The sequence below is a fragment of the Geotrypetes seraphini genome, chromosome 8 (genome assembly GCF_902459505.1).
Source record: "Geotrypetes seraphini chromosome 8, aGeoSer1.1, whole genome shotgun sequence".
NCBI lineage: Eukaryota > Metazoa > Chordata > Amphibia > Gymnophiona > Dermophiidae > Geotrypetes > Geotrypetes seraphini.
The window spans coordinates 164,511,209-164,533,796 of NC_047091.1; the positions used below are offsets into that span (position 1 = coordinate 164,511,209).

At 44.8% G+C, this 22,588-nt stretch overlaps 1 protein-coding gene across 1 annotated transcript in view; it reads right to left on the reverse strand.

Moving 5' to 3' along the window:
• CORO1C (coronin 1C) overlaps nt 1-22,588 on the reverse strand; it is a 211,386-nt gene that overhangs the window by 29,534 nt on the left and 159,264 nt on the right. Inside the window, 1 exon segment of the mRNA XM_033957141.1 lies at nt 4,057-4,179. Coding sequence (XP_033813032.1) covers nt 4,057-4,179 — 123 coding nt within the window.

Genomic DNA, 22,588 nt, shown 5'->3' on the forward strand with positions numbered 1-22,588 from the left:
TCCCCTGTGTCCTCCACCACCCCATCACTGCTCACCTTATCCAGCAGAAGCCCTTCTCCCTTTGTTTTACCTCCCCCTGTCCATCATCACCTCCTTCCTGCTCCCCCTGTCCAGCAGTAGGCCTGTCTTCATTTTTCTGCCCCCCTCCCTGTTCATCAGCACCTCTTCCCCTGTCCATCAACCCCTTTTCTGCCCCTCCATTTCCGTGTGTTGCAGCATTTACCTCCCACCCCACTTCCCTGTGCAGTATTTTCCTCCCCCCATGCCTTCCTCCTGAACTCCATGCCCTACTTATGTTAAAATGCTTTCCGGGTTTGGCTGCCGCGGCCTGCAGCCGCCGACAGCCGCCGCGGCCGACATCTGACTCAGGCCGCCGTGGCCGACATCCGACTCGGGCCGCCGCAGTCGACATCCGCCTCGGGGGGGGGGGGGGAGGAAGAGAGAGAGCGAGCTTCGGGCGGCCGACATCCGCCTCGGGCCGCCGACAGCCGCGGCGGCCGACATCCACCTCGGGGGGAGGGAGAGAGAGAGCTTCGCGGCATGCGCACTCCTATCTGCGGTGCCCTACAGTTCACAGAAAACCGGCGCACGCAGATGGGAGTGCGCATGCGCGGCCTAGCGTTTTATTATATTAGATAATGATACAAAAGGAAAGTGGGAGGAGCAACAAAGCCAACAGAAAAGGAAAACGTCGTCAGGTAGGGTCTAAACAATTGGAGACCTCTTGATAGCATTAAAAGTGGTCTCTTATGAATCACGCCCTTATAGGCGCTTTATAGCAACCAACGCCACTGTAGGTGTGGCTAACACCGGAAGTGGCGCTGGACGCCATAAAGTGCCTAGGTAGGTGCCATAAAGTCAAAGGTAGGCGCCAGAAATGTAGGCCTTGAAAAAAACCCCGGCCTACATTTCCAGTACTTACCTTTGCTGGAAGCACGATTATCTAAATGGCACCATCACGCAATTGACACGCAATCGGCGGCTGCCAACAGGCCTTAGGTTATAGTCCACAGAAACAAAGTTGAAAAAATTCAGGATACCCTTAGCTAGGGTTACCAGATTTCCCTTTGGGAAAATATGGACCCATGGCCACACCTCCAGGACCGCTCAGTTCTGTCTCTGTCCCGCCCTGTTCTGCCCCCCAGCCCCACCCCCAGACGGCATCTCTGCATGCGTGGACATAACACAATGATGACATCACCGCGTTGCGTCCACGCATGCCCCTTCCCGACGCAATTATGTCGGGAAGCTTTTCAAAATCCAAAGTGCCAGGTTTTGAAAAGCCATCTGGACCCCTGGACATGTCCCTTAGACCTTCCTACATCCAACATTAACTCTTTACCCCAGTGTTCACATTTAGTACGTTCAGATCTGTCTACGCAAGATTTCTTGGAGTTTTGCCACGTGTTCTTCTGGATGGAATCTGCAGATGGACTCTTCAGGGCTGAACCTGCCAATGAATTCCGCAAGACAAAAAAATGCTGGCAACTCAGCACATTGCTGAACGATGGCTTCCTGCCAAGGTATCAGGTTGACGTGACTCGACATAAGCCACACCTGAACTAACGCTTAGATGAGCAAGGAGCCCAGCCAACCAACCCCACTGAATGTGCTCGTCAACAAAAGACCATCTTAAAACTACCGGGCAAGTACAACAGGCCTGTCAGCCTAGCTATCGCTACCAGGGCCACTAACAAAACTGACAAGGCCCACCAGATTACATTACATTACATTAGTGATTTCTATTCCGCTTGTACCTTGCGGTTCTAAGCGGATTACATTAGAAGATGGCTGGTCATTTCCAGGCGATGACAATACAATACTTTACATTACTTTACAAACTTTGCATACCTTACTTTACATGACTTTTCGTACATAACTTTACGTAGTTTTACATTCCATTACTTTACATTACCTTACAGTACTTACATAACTTTACATTACAGAGAGCTAGATTCTGTTTATAGGTAGAGGTATCGGCCATTTTGAGATATTTGGTGGTTTCAATGTTTCCGGGTATGTACTGACGTATCGTCATAGCGACTTGATAAGATGTTGCCGGAGGGGAGGGACTTGATAAGATGTTGCCTGACTTTTCGTACATAACTTTACATAGTTTTACATTCCATTACTTTACATTACCTTACAGTACTTACATAACTTTACATTACAGAGAGCTAGATTCTGTTTATAGGTAGAGGTATCGGCCATTTTGAGATATTTGGTGGTTTCAATGTTTCCGGGTATGTACTGACGTATCGTCATAGCGACTTGATAAGATGTTGCCTGAGGGGAGGAATTGCAGGAATTTGCTTCAAAACCTGAAAGAGTCAGAAGGGACATCTCTACACACGAAGAGGAACCCCAACAGGTTCGCAGTCAAAGTAGTGAAACCAAGCACAAAGAGGAAACTGCGGAAAAGATGTACATAATGCAGGCATTTGTTCAGTCAATAAAATGATTTATAATTGCATACAATGGCAAAAATCTCTTATGGGCCTTGTTCTGTGAAAATTTATTGGGGGGGGGGTGTCAAGGCCTTCCTTCACCACCTCAGACCTCAACCCCCCTCAACAAGCGTATGTGTTTCGTATCTACTTTTGACTCCCTTTTTGAACACAGATTCCTCCGGACCCCTGAGGAAGATGTTTTAGTCGAAACACGGACCCGTGTAGGATCCCTACTTCGTACCGTGTACGTGGCTTTTTGCCATTGGATGCAATTATACACCATTTTATTGAGTGAATATAATGCCTGCATCACGCAACTCTTTTCCGCAGTTTCTTCTTTGCGCTTGGAACATCTCTACACCCCAGTATAGCCACAGTATCCCAATTCTGGGAGCCATTCAACAGAAAGATGGGACTTATTCGCCTCAGTGTAGCTAAGGGAGGGTCGTTCTTGTCTGGTTGAACATAAATAACGTCTGTAAAGAGAATTTCTGCAGCCTATTTATCCAAAGCAGTTGTCAAAGTCACCACTTTTCATTCAAAAACATTCAAGCTTAGCCTAATCCTACTTCTTCACCTAAGGAAAAGCAGTCAACAAAACTAAGGGTTGCATGCTTCTAGAACTATTTAATGTATAGTATATATTGTAACTGATGTATTTGTATTATTCATTGTACTGTGTAACTGCTGTAGGGCTGTTTTGAGTTGTTTTCTTTGAGAAAGGGAGTATGTGTTCCCCCGGTTGTTTGTGGTCGGCAGTTTGCGGTCATTCGCGGTATTTTCCGACCACGAACCGCCGACAAGGAGAGGGCAGCAGGAGAGAGCAGCCGGAGCATCGCGAGTGCAGGAAATCACTCGCGGTACGCTCCGACTGCCTCTTCCTGCGCTAAGTCGGGCCTTATCCAATCAGGAGCTGCTTTGACATGCGAGGGATTTCCTGCGCTTCGGCTGCTCTCCTGCTGCCCTCTTCAGGTTCCTCTATGAAAAACCGTATTCGCGGTTTTTCGAGATTCACAGGGGTTCCTGGAACGGAACCCCTGCAAATCTCGGGGGAGTACTGTATATAACATAACTGAAGTGTTATGCTCATACTAGGCTGTATAATTACTGCAATTAGACCTCTTACAAACCATACAGCAAGTAATGTATCATTAATATTTCTCTTCTTTCTTTCACCATCCTGAGTTACTTTCCTTTAAAAAAAAAAAAAAAGAAGACTGGATAGCGAGACGCTATTTCTGAACGCAGCCCACACTGGTCATTACACAAAATGACCGAGCGCCTGATGCAACAGCAAACGGGACAGAGCTAGGCTACAGCCAGTGGCGTAGCGAGGGCACCTCTCTCCCATCTGCTCCTTCCCCGCTCCCCCCCTACCGCATATGCGCCCCCTTCCCTTCCCCCGTACCTCTAACATTCTCAGCACAAGCAGCAACCCTGACCTGCAGTTTGCCACTTCCTGACGCCACTTCCTAGACACAGGTCCAGGAAGTGACATCAGAGGAAGAGCCAACGTTGGCGCAAGAACGAATGTCAAGATTACACCCTAAGAGGACAAAGGCCACCAGCTCCACAAACGGTGCCCTGGAGACTTCCACCAACTTACCATGACCGTGCAGTCCTCGGAACCGCTGGCAATGACTTGGTCGTTGTGCGGACACCAGTCTATGTCCAGTACCGGCCCCGTGTGACCACAAACCGTTGGGTAGGACTTGTCGATTCTTCCCGTCTTGGAAATTAAAAAACAAAAACAAAACACAAAGAAAGAATTAAATGACAATCTGCAAAGCTCAAATAAAAAGAATACTTAAAAACAACCACAGAATTTTGATGGGACCCAAAAGCGTAAATATCTAAATAAAAAGGGAAAGGGATTTTTCTTGTTTTACAATCACACTCAAAGTGGTTTACATACAGGTACTTTAAGCATCTGGGGCAACATTTAATGGCACTTAAGTAGGGTTGGTCTTGGGGTATCTAACATTCCAGGTGAACTCTAGCCAAGCATCCCCTTCTAAGGGGCTGCTCAAAGCCCTTCCCCTCCCTCCCATGTCTAGCCTCGCCACAACCCTTGACCAGGCCAGCCCTTAAGCAAAGTGAGGATAGCTAGGGTTACCAGACGTCCGGATTTTGAGGACATGTCCGGGAGTCCGGATGGCTTTTCAAAACCTGGCACTTTGTCCGGCTTTTGAAGAGCTTCCTGTCAAAATTGCATCGGGAAGGGGTATCCACGCACGTGTGGACGCAGCACACCCGACATCATTCTGTCGCGTTCACGCATGCGCGGATGCTGTCTGGGGGGGGGGGGCAGGGCTACAGGGCGGAACTGGGGGGCGTGGCTGTGTGTCCAGAAATCTGGTAACCCTAAGGATAGCAGGCTTGGGGCCTAGAGCAGATCTACATGATCTCAAGGCCTGGAGGCGTCTGGTCCCCTCCAAACAGAAAGTTCGAAGGAAGCAGGGCGTGGCAGACCTCAAGAGTGAGCCCACAAAGGCTTGCTCTTCCTTTAAGTTAGCATGTTGATAACCGGCCACACAAACATCCCCTATGGATTGATGCCGTCCTCAGCAGACACGTAGTCTGTTTCAACAACTTATAGCTTGCCTAAAACCGAAGCGGTTGCCAAAAGATGCGCACATAAATCACCACCACAAAATAAAATCCACAACATAAAAATAACAGACCACCTCAAAATCTGCAGTACAATAAACTGCTCATCCTCGCCTACTGTTTAGTGGCGGGGCCAGCTTTGCACTTAAGCCAGCGAACACCCTGGCTGAGTATCAATCCTAAAGCCGCGCTGGAGGCTCTAAGTGCAGGCCGGCGAAGTAAGTGCTCGTACGCTCATAGGAATTCTATAAGCGTCGTAGCACCAGCTCACACTAAAATCTTCTAGCACAGTTTGATAAAGGAGGGGGGGGTCCAGTTTTTAGGCTATGTTATAATAAGATGTGACTGATGGCAAATGAACGATTACTGCTTAAAATAAAGCAAGGAAGCTCACCATAGTAACTTATGATGAACTGTAGGGATTTCTTTAATTAATTCAAACTAGAACCATAAGGGGTTGTAGAAGGCAGGGATCGATATTAAATAGGCAACATTTTTATTAGTGTCACAAGTTATCAGGCCAGGTATAATTTTGCTGATATGCCACAGGAGAAACTTGGTTCTTTGCTTTGGAAAGGGAAAATACCACATGATCTTTTGGCGCCTTATTTATTTATTTATTTTTTTTATCAGTCCATGCTCTTCGTGGCTGCGGCTGGAGGGTCTCTGTGCATGCCAAGGTGATGATGTCATACACGTTTGTGACATCATCATATAGATGTCTGTGCATGCGTGGAGGCCCTCCAGATGGGGTCCGGAGGCGCGGGGGGGGGGGGGGGGGGGGGTGATGGAAGAGGAGAGAAGCAGAGGCACCGGCTGACTGCCCACAGGACGTGCCTCTCACTGTGAGAGGCACGTCCTGCAGAGAGCTGGCTGGTGTCTCTCCTCCTCATCGGCATCTCGCAGCCCAGTTTGCGATACTGATATACAGAAACATAATGGCAGATAAAGGCCAAATGGCCCATCTGCAGCATCCACTATCTCCTTCTCTCCCTATTGGCTACGGCTCTTTACACTTTCATTGTGATGTCATAGAATTATAGAAACATGGTAACATGATGGTAGATAAAGGCCAAATGGCCCATCCAGTCTGCCCATCCGCAGTAACCATTATCTCTTTCTCTCTCTGAGAGATCCCACGTGCCTATCCTAGGCCCTCTTGAATTCAGACACAGTCTCTGTCTCCACCACCTCTTCCGGGAGCCTGTTCCATGCATCTAACACCCTTTCTGTAAAAAAGTATTTCCTTAGATTACTCCGAAGCCTATCACCTCTTAACTTCATCTTAACTGAACTACACAAATATTACATAGGTCCTTTTTTTTCCCTAGTAGTGATTTTTCCAAAGAACAATTCAGATTATACTCACTTACAAAAAAAATTGTTATTCTCAGGTCAGTGGCTTTGTCCTCTCCGTTGCACAGGGATGAGACCAAGTCGTTTGATGTACTATTTGGGTTAGCAATACCACATATCTTATCTGAACGAAAAAGTGTAAGGTTATACACCTTGGTAGCGGTAACCCCAGCAGAACATACACCCTGAATGGTGAAACCTTAACAAGAACTGTCGCGGAACGGGACCTGGGTGTAATCATTAGCAAAGATATGAAGACTGCCACAGCCAAGGCTAGACAAATGCTGGGTTGCATCCGAAGAAGTTTTGTCAGCCGAAAGCCTGAAGTCATAATGCCGTTGTACAGGTCCATGGTGAGACCTCATATGGAGTACTGTGTTCAGTTTTGGAGGCCACATTGTCAAAAGGATGTGAAGAGAATGGAATCGGTTCAGCGAATGGCCACTAAGATGGTCTCAGGACTCAAGGATCTCCCATATGAAGAATGTCTAAGCAAGCTGCAGTTATATTCTCTCGAGGAACGCAGAGAGAGGGGAGTCATGATAGAGACGTTCAAATATCTTACAGGCCATACCGAGGTGGAGAAAGATATCCTTTTTCCTACGGGTCCTACGGCAACAAGAGGGCATCTGCTCAAACTCAAGGGTGGGAGATTTCATGGTGACATCAGGAAGTACTTCTTCACCGAAAGGGTGGTTGATCGTTGGAATGGCCTTCCACGTCAGGTAGTTGAGGCCAGCAACGTGCTCGACTTCAAGAAACGATGGGATAAACATGTAGGCTCACTTAAAGGAATTGCTTAGAGGGAGGGTTCTTTTAAGGGGAGGGTTCTTTTGAGTGGTGTCAGGTCAAAAGCGCGCCGGGACAAAGGCACGCCCAGACAATTGAGCGCAGCGCGGAGGCGCACGCCACACAAAATTACTGTTTTTACAGCTCCGACGGGGGGGTGGGGGTGTGGGGGGAAACCCCCCCACTTTACTTAATAGAGATCGCACCGCGTTGTGGGTGGTGTGGGGGGTTGTAACCCCCCACATTTTACTGAAAACTTCACTTTTTCCCTGTTTTTAGGGAAAAAGTTAAGTTTACAGTAAAATGTGAGGGTTACAACCCCCCAAACCCCCCACAACGCCGGCGCGATCTCTATTAAGTAAACTGGGGGGGCTCCCCAGCAAAACCCCCCGTCGGAGACCCTAAAAACTGTAATTTTCTTCAGCGCGCACCTTTGTCTTTCGCGGGGTTGTCTATGAACCCTTTTGAGTGGACAGACGTGTTGGGCCGACGGCCCTTTTCTGCCGTCATACTCTATGTTTCTATCTATGCATGTCTATTGGAATGCTGTTTTAGTAAGAGCGTTTGAAGAAATTGCTGCTGTTAAGAAACAAAGCTTAAAACATTTTTTAAAACCATAAAACACATCCACAAGATTCCATTGTGATGACATTTAAGTTTGATTGGATCTCAGCTCTACTACTGCTATGCAGAGCTGTACAGTCACAAAGAAGAAGAAGAAACAGTCCCTGCTCGAAAGAGCTTACAATCTAAACAGCCTGTGGGATGGGCTGAGGGGGGGAGGGAGGGAGATTTTTGTTATTTCTTATTAATTAAATGCTAAGAGAGAAATAAAGGAAACATTTGGTTTACTTGATATCTGCTCCTCATCCACCCACCCCACTGCCAGAGGTTGTGATAAGAGCGGATGGCGTAACTGGGTTTAAAAAAAAGGTTTGGACAATTTCCTGGAGGAAAAGTCCATAGTCTGTTATTAAGAAATACAAGTTAAGAAGTAGCAGCATTCCATGCTACCACATCCCCCATGTCTGTCTCAACAGCAGACTATGGACTTTTTCTCCAGGAACTTGTCCAAACCTTTTTTTAAACCAACTAAATTAACTGCTCTTACCATATCCTCTGGCAACGTGTTCCAGAGCTAATTATTCCCTGAGTGAAAAAATATTTCCTCCTATTGGTTTTAAAAGCATTACTCTAACTTCATTGAGTGTCCCCTAGTCTTTGTAAATCTTGATGCTGTAAATTCCCTTGTACCCGTTCTATACCACGCAGGATCTTGTAGACTTCGATCATATCTCCCCATAGCCGTCTCATTTTCCAACCTGAAGAGCCCTAACTCTTTAGCCTTTCCTCTTACAAGAGGAGCTCCGTCCCCTTTATCATCTTGGTCGCTCTTCTTTGAATCTTTTCTAGTGCTGCTATATCTTTTTTGAGATAAGAAGACCAGAACTGGTTTTTACCTGCCTAATAAATATGATATTACAAAAAAAAAAAAAAAGAACTGAACGCAATACTCCAGGTGAGGTCGCACCGTGGAGCGATACAGAGGCATTATAATATCTTTAGTCTTGTTAACCATCCCTTTTTAAATAATTCCTAGCATTTAGATTTGTTGGCCACCGCCGCACATTGGGTGGAAGGTTTCAGCGTATTGTCCACGATGATAACAAGATCTTTTTTTTCTTGAACGTTGACACTTACCCTCCCACCCTTCCCGATGGTACCCTAGCATCCAGTAACTATTTGAATGTTTTAACACAGGGGTGTCCAACCTTTTGGCTTCACTGGGCCGCATTGACCGAAAAAAATGTTTCTGGGGCCGCACAGATGTGCAAACGCTGCAGTAAGACACAGGAGGGAGCCGGCAAGACGGTAAACACCCAGGGGCAGCAAAGGAAAACACTGCATCACCCTCAACCAGGGCTACACAAAATACTTCACTGGGCCGCAGGTTGGACACCCCTGCTTTAACACATACGATTATGACCTGAAGCAAGGTAAAGCGCTACCTCAGACACAGCAAGAAAATATTATCTACCATTCTACATTAGAACTTCAAAAAACTAAATTCCCAAGCTAATCTACTATTCTGAAATAAATGAACCAGAAAACAGAACACAATTCTCTTATCAAAAAACAGATCAAGACAAAACGGGGATCACTCCGGAGCGAAAACGTCCATTCTCCCCTCGATCTTGCACCGGATTTTCAAAAGGGAAGTTATATGTGTGCGTTTCCTCTGAAATCTGTCCATGGATAAAGTACCCAAGGTCTAACGGAATCTATTTTGTGCGGATGAAGCCTCGGTGTTAAGAGACATATACACTGGCTACCCATCCCGTCCCAAATAAAATTCATTGCATACTCCATGGAAACTCAGCAGTGCCTCTTATCCAACTTTTCTCTACAGCATGGTCTGCCTCTCGCAGAACCCTGAGCAAAAAATCTCAAGTACAGACGTATATTTCACGCTATAGTAACCTTCCTGGGAGTGAAAACTTGGAACGACCTGTCCGAAACAATCAGAACAGAGCTTAGCTACAGCTCGTTCCGGAAGAAATTGAAAACCTTTCTCTTTGATACATGGCATTAAATGAATCCCATTCTATTTCCTTCCTTCTTTTAATCTCTACTCTGCTCCTCCCCTTCCCCTCCTTTTCCTGATCTACGCACGTTCTACCCCCTCCATAGGTATGCGCGACACACAAATAGATTAGATTAGATTAGATATAGATCTGAAAATTCAGTCTACAGTACATGTTTAAACAAATCTCTGGGACATCCCTTTCACAGACCGGTTAAAGCATGTTTGCACTTTTAACCAGATTAGAAGAGAGGTGGTTTCAAAAAGCCACTCTACCTAGGTAACTAGCTTTGATAATCTTAAATATGTAGATTTCAAGATAAAATTATGCTAGGATACAAATAAATAAGAATGGATGAGAACACAATATTTGCCATCAAGTCTAATATCTGATTTCCGACAAAGACCAATCCAGGTCATAAGTACCAAAGAGTAGCAAGATTCTACACTGCTTTTTTTCCCCCCAGAAATAAACAGTGGCTTCCCCAAGTCTACCTTAAGCTTACGGACTTTTCTTCCAGGAATTTGGCCAAAGCTTTTCTCAACCCAACTGTGCCGATTGCTTTACCACATTTCCAGCAACAAATTGCAGAACTTAACATGGCGTAAAAATACTTTTAAAAACAAATTTGGTAAAATGTACCAAGTAACTTCAGTGTACGTCTCCTAGTCTTTGTACTTTCAGAAAAACTGAATGATCAATTTGAATTTACTGCCAACACAGGTCAATTTCTGTACGTAGGTCAAAAGACCAGTATGAGGTGCTACTGGGATGGTATCCCCCACCCCCCCCAAAGAAGGGGACTACAGATCTGCAGGATGCAAACCACTGGTGGGAATTGGATTACTGCAGGAGTCAGACATCTGGTCACACCTCCAACGCCCATCTTCATATCACCCGAAGGCACTGTTCTAAGATACCAGAGGTATACATACTCTACTAAAGCCCTGAGATAAAAAAAAAAAAAAAAAGACTCCTGTGGCTACAGTTTAACCCTTTCAGGACCATAAGGATCGTAGGCCAATTTTTGTGGTTTTGACGACATTTTTATGGTAAAAAGGGCTTGCAGATGCCAAAAAATTGATTTTTTTTGTGAAATATCATTATTTTTTTTTTTAAAAATCAAACTTCTGGCTTATGGACAGTGTGGCAAGTGAATCTTCTCGTCAATCTGGCAACGACGCTAATGAATGAATGTCGGAACCAGTTTGTTTATATAAAGGCAGTATCATATGGAATCCGTACATATCAAATTTAGAACTGTAGACTATCCCAATCAAAATTTATAGGATTTTAAAGTTATGGGACAAATATGTCCCTTGGTCCTGAAAGGGTTAAAAGATCTGCCTGGCTCTATTTGGAAAAAAAACACCCCACAGGTTCCTGAGCCCAGAGCATGACCCAACTGCTATGAAGCGTGTCAGCTGTTGTCTTCTGCCAGGAGACTTGAGAAAAGCTGATAAGAGACCAATCTGAAGGCAATTCTTCAGTCTAATTTTTCCACAGCAGAGGATAAACTTGGTCCTATGACGTACACAGCACAGACAGAAGACAGAAAGAGAGCGGAGAGCAGATGGTGTGCATTTTTAGTGAGCTGTAGGAGCTGATAGTCCTACTGTGAAGATCAGAACTGTTCTGCTGTTGTAACTGTTACTGGCGGCCTAAAGAAATAAAATCAATTGTTTTAAGAAAGCGGCCAAGAGATGGATGTAAGTATGAGCCCAAAACTAGCCTATGCCTTTCTTCTTTTTCCCAGAACAGAGCCCAAACCGTTATTTGAAAATATTTCTGTTGAACTGGAAAAAATTTGTTAAAAATAAAATATTCATCTTACTGGTGCAGAATAAAGGTTTTAATTAAAGCTTATTGGATCTAGTACCAGACGAATAGGAGCATAAGAATAGCCTTACTGGGTCAGACCAATGGTCCATCAAGCCCAGAAGCCCGTTCTCACGGTGGCCAATCCAGGTCACTAGTACCTGGCCAAAACACAAGGAGTAGCAACATTCCAGCATCTCAAAGAATAGCAAGATTCCGGAATCCCAATGAGAGCAACATTCCAGAGCTGAGATTGTGATGTCATAATGCCTCATTCCACAGTGCCTCAGAGCCAATCTCATCAATGATGTTACAATGGCTTAATTGTCCTATACTTGGCTCACATAAGAACATAAGACTAGCCATACTGGGTCAGACCAATGGTCCATCAAGCCCAGTAGCTCGTTCTCACGGTGGCCAATCCAGGTCACTGCTAGTACCTTGGCCAAAACCCAAAGAGTAGCAACATTCCAGCATCTCAAAGAATAGCAAGATTCCGGAATCCCAATGAGAGCAACATTCCAGAGCTGAGATTGTGATGTCATAATGCCTCATTCCACAGTGCCTCAGTGATGTTACAGTGGCTTAAATGTCCTATACTTGGCTCAAGTAAGAACATAAGAAAAGCCATACTGGGTCAGACCAATGGTCCAGTAGCCCGTTCTCACAGTGGCCAATCCAGGTCACTAGTACCTGGCCAAAACCCAAGGAGTAGCAATATTCCATGCTACTGATCCAGGGCAAGCAGTGGCTTCCCCTATGTCTTTCTCTATGGACTTTTCCTCCAGGAACATGTCCAAGCCTTTCTTAAAACCAGCTATGCTATCCGTTCTAACCACATCCTCTGGCAATGCGTTCCAGAATGAGCACAAAAAAAAAAAAAAAAAAAGAGTCATAAAACTTATATGGTGAGGGGGGGTTACAAACCCAATTAAAAAAAAAAAAAAAAGTCAAGATGCTTCTCAGGTTTAGTGAAGGAGTAGCCTAGTAGTTAAGAGCCCTGGGCTGACAACTGGGGATGCCTGGTTCAAATCCCACTTCTGCCCCTTGTGACCCTGGGCAAGTCACTTAATCCCCCCATTGCTCCAGATACATTAGACAAATTGTGAGCCCACTGGGACAGACAGGGAAAAATACTTGAGTACCTGAATAAATTCATGTAAACTGTGCTGAGCTCCCCTGGGAGACTAGTATAGAAAATTGAATAAATAAATCATGTGAAAAGTGTCAGCCTCTGATAACCAGAGCTGGTATTGTGACATCATAATACCTCATTCCACCAATGCCTGAGAGCCAACCTCAGCAGTGATGTCACAATGGCTTGATTATCTTATACTTGGCTCACTTTACTACGTTCTGATTTCAAGACTGGCGCAGTGGTTAAAGCTACAGCCTCAGCACCCTGAGGTTGTGGGTTCAAACCCACGCTGCTCCTTGTGACCCTGGGCAAGTCACTTAATCCCCCCATTGCCCCAGGATTGTGAGCCCACCGGGACAGACAGGGAAAAATATTCGAGTACCTGAATAAATTCATGTAAACCGTTCCGAGCTTCCCTGAGGCTGTAACTTTAACCACTGCGCCACACTCTCCCCTTAAAGGGGGAGATTTGTTTATATAAATACATATAGGTTTTATGTTGATTCTGTTATCTGCTGATGGAAGATGGTTCCCTCGGATTAATCTAGCACAAGCACTGATGAAATAAATAATCTACCACTGTTTCATAGTACTTGTCTGTCAGCAGTCATCACCGATTCTGTACCCTTTTGATTGCTCCACTCCACTTTGAATAAAAATACTGTAATAATGTTCAATTTCAACATTCTCATTTGATCCAGAACTGGACCAGCTGGTTCCAATTTGAGGAAAACGATACTGAACCTTTCCTGGCTTAATCCGGAACCAATTCAGTCAGTCATCGCCAAACCCCCCCCAAAAACCGCAGTGGTCCGCTCACTGCCGCCATGTATAAAAGTCTCAGCCGGAATCTTCTCACTCCCGTCTTCCTTCAGACTGAATTTCACAAACTCAGATCTGATGGCAAATGAAACGTGATTAACAGGAGGCTGCAAATACTGAGCGGTCCAACCAACCCAAGGTCTCTTTCCATCTACCACAAAATCACAGATGGTCACACATCCACCATACTCCCAGTGTAATAGCTTAGATAGGCTTATAATGCAATTACACATCTCCATTCAGGGCCATGACAAATAGCTATTAGTCATCCTGTCAGCCGACCCCAGCTACTGCTGAAAATTAAACTAAGTATTGCTCCCAAACAACCCCCTACTGTGTACAAGGTTGACACAAAAATGACTCATTTGGTATCTTTTTGCCATGATCCATCTTTCTGTTAAATACCATCTTGTTTTCTTACACAAAGCCTGAACAGTGTAGGGAATACCGCGATGGACCATTGTGTGGGGAACCCCCGGAGCCGAACGGAAGAAATAAACTTTTTTTTTTTTTTTTGACGATAAACGACGGTACTAGTAGAAAAAACAACAAATAAAGCACAGCGACCGAGCTAACTAACCCAGACGCGGTGTCAGAAGGCAGAAAAACAGGAGCTCAATTTCCACAGGGCTTCTGGCTCCGCGGAAAAAACTGAACTGAGAACCACGAGGTGGGGATGCGCCCTCTAGTGGGCAAGAAGGCATGCACATGCGTGGTGCAGTGTAGCAAACTTGAAACTTCAATCAAGTTTGCTTGAAAAGCTGTCCGCGCTGGAGCTCCGTAGATGACGTCACCCATATGTGAGAATATCATGCCTGCTTGTCCTGGGATAATGAAGTGCATTTCCCCCTCCGTATTTGCGGTGGTTAGGGGCAGAGCCGGCCCGCGAATATTAAAAAACAGCAAATAATATTCGGGCCGGTTCTGCCCCCCCCACACACACTTCCCCCCAGCTATTTTAAGCCCTGTAAGCCCCCCTTTAAGCCTTACCTGGTGGTCTAGCGGGTATTCGGGGTAGGAGCGATCTTCCCACGCTCCTGCCCCGTGCAGATCGCTCACAGGAAATGGCTGCCTTGAACTCCCGTAGTCTCTCGAGCCATTTCCTGTGAGCACACATTTCCTGTGACCACACCTTGGATACAAACTGTTCATCTCTAAGCAATGCTTGTTGAATAAAGACTTGCCATCTTGTACATCAGTGGTCCTCAACCCTGTCCTGGAGGACCATCAGGCCAATCGGGTTTTCAGGATCGCCCTAATGGATATGCATGGAGCAGATTTGCATGCCTGTCGCTTCCATTATATGCAAATCTCTCTCATGCATATTCGTTAGGGCTAGCCTGAAAACCCAATTGGCCTAGAGGTCCACCAGGACAGGGTTGGGAACCACCATTGTACATCATCTCTGTAGTGTTTTCCTTAGTTTAGTACAATATACATCTATTTTGGAGCTTTACCCCATGATGGCTTTTAGATATGGGAACAACTGTATTATGGAAAATAATTGAGTTTATGGAGCACCTAGAGAGCAGTGTTTCCCAACCCTGTCCTGGAGGACCACCAGCCAGTCAGGTTTTCAGGATAGCCCCTAATGAATATGCATGGAGCAGATTTGCATGCCTTTTCACCTCCATTAGGTGCAAATTTCTCTCATGCATATTCATTAGGGTTATCCCAAAAACCCGACTGGCTGGTGGTCTTCCTGGACAGGGTTGGGAAACACTGACCTAGAGCACTTTGATCATTTAACCTGTTGAGCCGCAAACATCGAATGCCCTTCAAAATGAGGTTAAGTGTTACATTGTTGCGTTGCTGTGCACACTTGTTTCACAAAAGGTTTAGAGCAGGGGTAGGTCAGGTTTTCAGGATATCCACGCTAAATATGCATGAGATAGGTTTGTATCTCAAGAAGGTAGTGCATGCAAATCCATCTCATACATATTCATTGTGGATCTCCTGTAAACCTGACCTGGCTCCGGCTCTCGAGGACCGGAATTGCCTACCCCTGGTTTAGAGTAATAAGAAATAAGATCTATTAGGGACAGAAATGTGGCTTGATGATCTCGATATTGGTCTCAAAGCAGCTCTGTTGCAGGAGACAAGAACACTGAACGCTTTTCACATATCATAACGAATGCATGGGTTTTTGGAATTTTAATTCGCGGGAGTTCTGTTTCAGGAAATCCCGCGAATTTTGAAAAACTGCAATTGTGTTTTTTCGCCTGTCAAGAGGCAGGGGAGACTGGAGAGGGCATCTGGAGCGCCGGTGGGTGAAGAAAATCACTCGCGGTCTGCTCCAACCGCTTCTTCCTGTAGTAATAATAATAATAATAATTTATTTCTTATATACCGCTATACAGTGAAGTTCGAAGCGGTTTACAATAAAGATATATTTTGTCAGTACATGGGATGCAAGTGGTTTACATTAAAGATTCATTTTGTCAGTACATGGGATACAAATGGGTTACAGTAAAGATATATTTTGTCAGAACATGGGATGCAAGTGGGTTAAAGACGGGCTACACCAATCAGGAGCTGCCTTGACACACAGCTCCTGGTTCGTGTAGCCCGGCTTTACTACAGGAAGAGGCGGTCGGAGCAGTCTGCGAATGAGCGAGTCCGCGAATCACGAATTCGCAGGGGAACACTATATTATGATATTGAATTTGATAAACAAAATGGTATACTGCATATGAGTAGAGTTTTAGATAGGGTTACCAGATGGCCAGGAAAACCCAGACGTGTCCTCTTTGGAGGACAGTCTGGGTGCCCAGAGGGATTTTCAAGACTCGGCAGTTTGCCCCAGGGTTTTGGAAAGCCCCGAGCACGAGGCTGCATCTGGAGAGCCTCTGTGCATGCGCGGACGTCATCACGTCGACAATCGGTGCATTCACAGAGGCCCTCCAGACTTGGCCCCCAGCTCGAGGAAGGAGACATGAGGTTCGTGTGGAGATGGGGCTGGGGGCGGAACAGGGCATGGCCAGCTGTCCTCTTTTTTTAAGAGGAAATCCGGTAACCCTACATTTAGTTAATGAGCTATTTAATTATTTAAATTATCGGTTCATAGTCAAAAGCGCGCGGCGACAAAGGCGTGCCGAGACAACTGAGCGCAAGGCGGAAGCCCACACCGAAGAAAAAGTGTTTTAAGGGGCTCCGACGGGGGGTGTTGGTGGGGAACCCCTCCACTTTATTGAATTCAGATCGCGCCGTCATTGTGCGGCGTTATGGGGGGGTTTGGGGGGTTGTAACCCCCCTCATTATACTGGAGACTTAACTTTTTCCCTGTTTTTTAGGAAGTTTTCAGTATAATATGGGGGGTTACAACCCCCCAAACCCCCCACAACGCCAGTGCAATCTGTATTCAGTAAAGTGGGGGGGTCAGTAAAGTGGGGGGGGTTCCCCCCCACACCCCCCATCGGAGCCCCTTAAAACACAGTTTTTCTTCGGCATGGGCTTCCGCCTTGCACTCAGTTGTCTCGGTGCGCCTTTGTCGGCGCGCGCTTTTGACCTGTCACCAAATTTTCTTTCTATTGCTATTGTACCTAAAATTTTAAAAAACAAAAAAACAAACCCCACAATCATACAGTCCAGTTTATGCCGACGAGGAAGTCTCTAACCTTATACCCTGAAACACTGCAGAGATGGCATTCCAGGTCCCTTCGCTCTCTGCTCAGTCGGGGAGAAGGGGCCTGGAGTCGGCAATTGCTTAAGAGCGACACCTAGAGGCCAGAGCAAGGGCCCATTATTGCACAGTTCTAGAAGGAGCCTTGGAGCATGGCTCTGAGCCAAGATGGCCGCCAGGGATCATAATAGGTTATTTGCAAAGGCAGGGGAAGGTGGTGAATAGAATAAAAAGGGAAAACCCTTCTTGGGATAGCTGCAAATGAAGGCTCTTGGCGTCGTATTCCAAATGGGCAACACTACGAGGGAGCAAGAGGAAACCAGAGAGTCAAAGAAAAAACTCATACACAGCTAGTTTATTTCTTCTGAACAAACAGATCTTAGGATAAAACCAGACCAAAAAAAGGCAGATTCTGGTTTCTATTACAGTACATGAAAAGAAGTTGTGGAGAGTAAATTGTAAGCACTTTAATTCATGTTCTGGCCATGGCACGCTGCGACATTCCACCTTTTGTGCCAGCTTCTCTGTTCATCTGGTCTAAAGGGCTGAATAATTATATTACGGTTCCCATTTAACCAAAACCTTAAGTTTTACATTCAAACCAGAAACTACGAATTCCCAAATCATGCTCTATCCAGCAGAGTTAGGAAGGCGCGTTTGGGTTTTTTTAGGTGGGGAGTAGAGGGGGTTTAAACTCAAATAGCTTAAGTTTCCCAATAACCACAAGAACCAAATTGGTTTGGCTGCCTCTTAAGAACATAAGAATTGCCATATTGGGATAGACTGAAGGTCTCTCGAGCCCAGAATCCTGTTTCCAACAGTGGCCAACCCAGGTCCCAAGTGCCTGGCAGAAACCCAAAGAGTAGCAACATTCCAGAGCTGAGATTGTGATGTCATAATGCCTCATTCCACCAATGTCTAAGAGCCAGCCTCATCAGTGATGTCACAATGGCTTCATTATCCTATTCTTGGCTCACATAAGAATTTTCATACTGGGATAAACTGTGGCAAATTCAGGTCCCAGTCTAAAATCTATTTGCTCTGTTCTGGTGAAAGGCGGGAAGCTGAGAACTAATGAACAAAGTCACAAAGCTGCATTTCCAATGGGGGAACAATTCAACAGCCCAGCTTTATTCTAAAGACAACAAGGAGGTACAGTTAATCCAAATAATATCACTGCACAACAATTTTTTGGTTAAGTCTTGATTCCTGAAAAGTTTTTGGTGATTATGACAGGTACCAACTTGGTATGCTCAAATATGGTTTTGGTTTTACTGCATCACGTAAGAACTATGAGAAATAGACATTTTTATGTTTACTGACAATAAAATATATAGTCAAGTTTACGTTTCGCACAAGCGACTAAATGAAACAGAATTAAAAGTGTTTTGCTCCCGAGTTTCTTTTATATTCAGTGTCTGGTGCATCACGTTGTAGCATCCAACAATAGTCGGCAAGCATTGACGGATTCCAATTGCCCTGGTATCGTTTCTCCATCGTAGCTATGTCTTGATGAAACCTTTCACCGTGCTCGTCACTCACAGCACCGAGATTTGCGGGGAAGAAGTCCAAGTGTGAATGGAGGAAATGAATCTTGAGTGACATATTGCACTTCATTCTCTTGTATGCTTTGAGAAGTTTGTCTACCAGCTGAATGTAGTTTGGGGCTCTGTAATTGCCCAGAAAATTGTCAACAACGTCTTTCAAGGCTTTCCAGCCAATTTTTTCCGGCCCAACTAACAGATCTTCAAATCGCTTGTCACTCATAACATGTCTGATCTGGGGGCCAACAAAAATACCCTCTTTGATCTTGGCATCAGTTATTCTTGGGAACATCTGTCTTAAATAACGAAAACCTTCCCCTTCCTTGTTCATTGCTTTCACAAAATTCTTCATGAGTCCCAGTTTAATGTGAAGAGGAGGCAAAAATATCTTTGTCGGGTCAACAAGCGATTCATGTGCTACATTTTTCTGTCCTGGAACTAACTTTTTACGGAGTGGCCAGTTCTTTCTAGAATAGTGCGACTCTCTGTCTCGGCTGTCCCATTCGCAGATGAAACAGCAGTACTTTGTATAGCCAAGCTGCAGTCCTAGTAACAGAGCAACGACTTTGAGGTCTCCACAGATATTCCAGTTATACCTGGTATACTGGACATACTTTAGTAACATTTCCATATTCTCATATGTTTCTTTCATATGTGCTGCATAGCCAACAGGTACTGAAGGATAAACGTTGCCATTGTGCAACAGAACAGCTTTCAGGCTTAACATTGACGAATCAATGAAAAGACGCCACTCTTCCGGGTTGTGATCACAACCAAAGACCGAGAACAATCCTTCAATGTCACAACAGAAACAGAGACTGTCGACTTGTGCAAAAAATTTGGTTATATCATGATGCCGGTCTCGAAACACAGAAATTTTCGTACCTGGTGATAGCAAACACCATTCCTGCAGTCTCGAACCTAGCAGCTCAGCTTTTGCTTTTGACAGACCCAAATCTCTGACCAAATCGTTCAATTCGGACTGTGTTATCAGATGTGGATCGCCTGATGAGGATGGTTCAAAATCCGGGTCAATGTCACTGTTAGAACCCTGCACTGCAGTTTCTTCATCTGGTTCGTCTAAGGTCCAATCCTCTGGTGGTTTCGGAACTGGAAGACTGTCATCATGTGGCATGGGTCTCATTGCTGAAGGCAGATTAGGATATTCAATTGACTTCTTGTTTTTGGCAGAGAAACCAGACACATTAGTCAAACAGAAATAACAGTCCGTCACATGGTCTTTCTGTTCTCGCCATATCATCGGAACAGCAAATGGCATCGTCTTTCGAGTACCTCTGAGCCAGGCTCTCAGACTAACAGCACATGTCGCACAGCAAATGTGAGGCGCCCATTGCTTGTCTTGATCACCTATTTTGCAGCCAAAATACAGATGATAGGCTTTCTTTACAAGGGCAGTCATCGAACGTCTCTGAGGCGTAAGTGTATATTCCCCACAGATATAGCAGAATGTGTCGCGGCTGTTACGACACCGACGAGACATATTGCCCGACACCAAAACGTCTATAGCATCAAGCTTACTTACTGTTATATTGCTACAGCTACTATACTACTATACTTTACTATACTGATACTATATACACACACGGACTATCTATATTAACCAAATGAGCAGGATCGGTGTATGGAAGCCACCATTATAGCATGGTGAGACAGCGCAAGCTCGTTCAGACCTGCCCAGACATGCCCAGGATGTCATCTTCCATAAAACAGCTTCCAACCTGGCTAGATTTTATGCATGGACATACCCAGGCGGCACAAACCGTTGTTGATAAGACACTTATGGGAGAAAAAATTGTTTGCATCCAAATATAAGAAAAAATCACGACAAAATTGAAGATTTCTCTGAAATGGTACGTGATGGGTAATTTTTGATGTAATATTCATGATCAGCACCCAAAATTCTATAAGAAACACCCAGCAGTGTTCAGGAAGCAAAAACTTTGTTGTGCAGTGTATTTAAGTGCATTGGAAAGGACAGTTGACTTGTAATAAATCATCAGATTCCGGGGTTTCTTTTTCCTTTCAACAAGCAAAGGGTGGGCAGGAAGAGAAAGACAGTGAAGGAGTTCAAAAATGAGTGGGATAAGCACAAAGGATCCCTAAATTGAAAGACACAAAACTCAAACTACCGTATTTTTTGGGCCATAATACGCACTTTTTCCACCCCAAAAAGGGAGTGGAAAAGGGGGTGCATCTTATCGACCGAATACACTGCGCCGCCTCCTGTATCTTTTTTTAAAAAAATCTTTATTTTCATTTTATAGTATTGACTTAATATTAGTCAAAACAAGAAAATAATACAAGTCAGTTCAAAGATTAAAATGAGACAATAGGTAATAATAAACATTTACAATTGAAATAAAGGAATCAAGGCAAAATTTTTCCCTTTCTCATATGGCATAACATTAAACACAAAATAAATTTTTACTGGTTTGTATCGTTAGACCTCAATCCATGGGGGAGAAAGCTTTAAAATTGCTGAAATCTTAATCAAATAGTACAAAGAAAAATGAAAATGGTAGCGGGAGAGAACATAACCAAAAACCTTATACTTGAGCAGGTTGAGACTGAACTTCTCTCAAGAATTTAAGTTTGCTCTTTAGCAGAAATAAATTTTGTCAACTGCTGAGGTTCAAAGAAAATAAATCTGTTCCCTTGATAGGTCATTACACATTTACAGGGGAATCTGAGTACAAACGTCGCACCTAACTGCAGAACCCTTGGTCTCAAAATAAGAAATTGTTTTCTTCTCTTTTGGGTCATTCGTGACACGTCTGGATACATTCTCACTATTTTAGTCATAAATGGAACATCTTTAAACTTGAAAAACAATTTAAGCATCCATTCCCTGTCAGCATCTATAGCAAATTGTACAAATAGCGTAGCAGTTGCCGGTATCTCTTCACCTGACCTCTCCAGGAAATTTGTCAAATCCAAACTATCAGCAGACAAATTCTGCTGGTTTGGTTTTTAAACAGATGCTCTAGTTGGTAAATAATAAATTTTAGTGAGAGGCGGATATGAGGTTTCGGAAACTTTCAAAACTTCTTTCAAATATTTTTTAAATGTATCCTGCGCTGAAATAAGTGGTAATTTTGGGAAGTTAATAATCCGAAGATTACTTCTTCTAGTCATATTTTCCAACATTTCCACCTTAAAATTAAGGTTTCCACTGTCTTTTACCCAGACCGAAGCCTGGGACTCCACTGTTTTTAATCTAGTTTCATATCCATCCACTTTATTTTCAACGCTGGATATCCTATTTTTCATTTCCAAATTTTCAGACACAACAGAGGTATAACGTGTAGTAAGTTGCTGCATTTGAGTTCCCAAAGAGATTTGCAAACTAGATATTGCTTCCCAAATTGTCTCCATATTGAAAACCTTGGGCCTCTGCATTGGTGTCAGTTCAGCACCCAGAACCTCTGGTGAAAAAGTACCTGGAACTTCAGCAGGTGATGAAGTTAATGTCAGGAAATCCTGAGGAAGTTTCTGTCCCAGCTCCTCCGAATGCACAGATAATAGTGGCTTCACTCCTCCTCCTACTGAGCCGACTTCCGAACTCAGCATGCCTGGAGAGCAAACACCCTGGTGCATTTCCTCCACCGTCGACTGGCCAAACGCCCCCGAGCAACTCGGAGGACTTGGAGGACTTTGATCTTCAGTCAATCGGACAAACGCCCCCGGGCGACTCGGAGGACTCCGCTCTTCCGGGGTCAGAGATGTTGCCTCGAGGGAGAGCTGCGACGCTTCAGCCAGCGTGTCTCTCCCAGCCGAGAAAGCCTCCGGCTGTGTTGGTGTCCCTCGCTGAAGGAAGGCGTCCATCGGGCCCG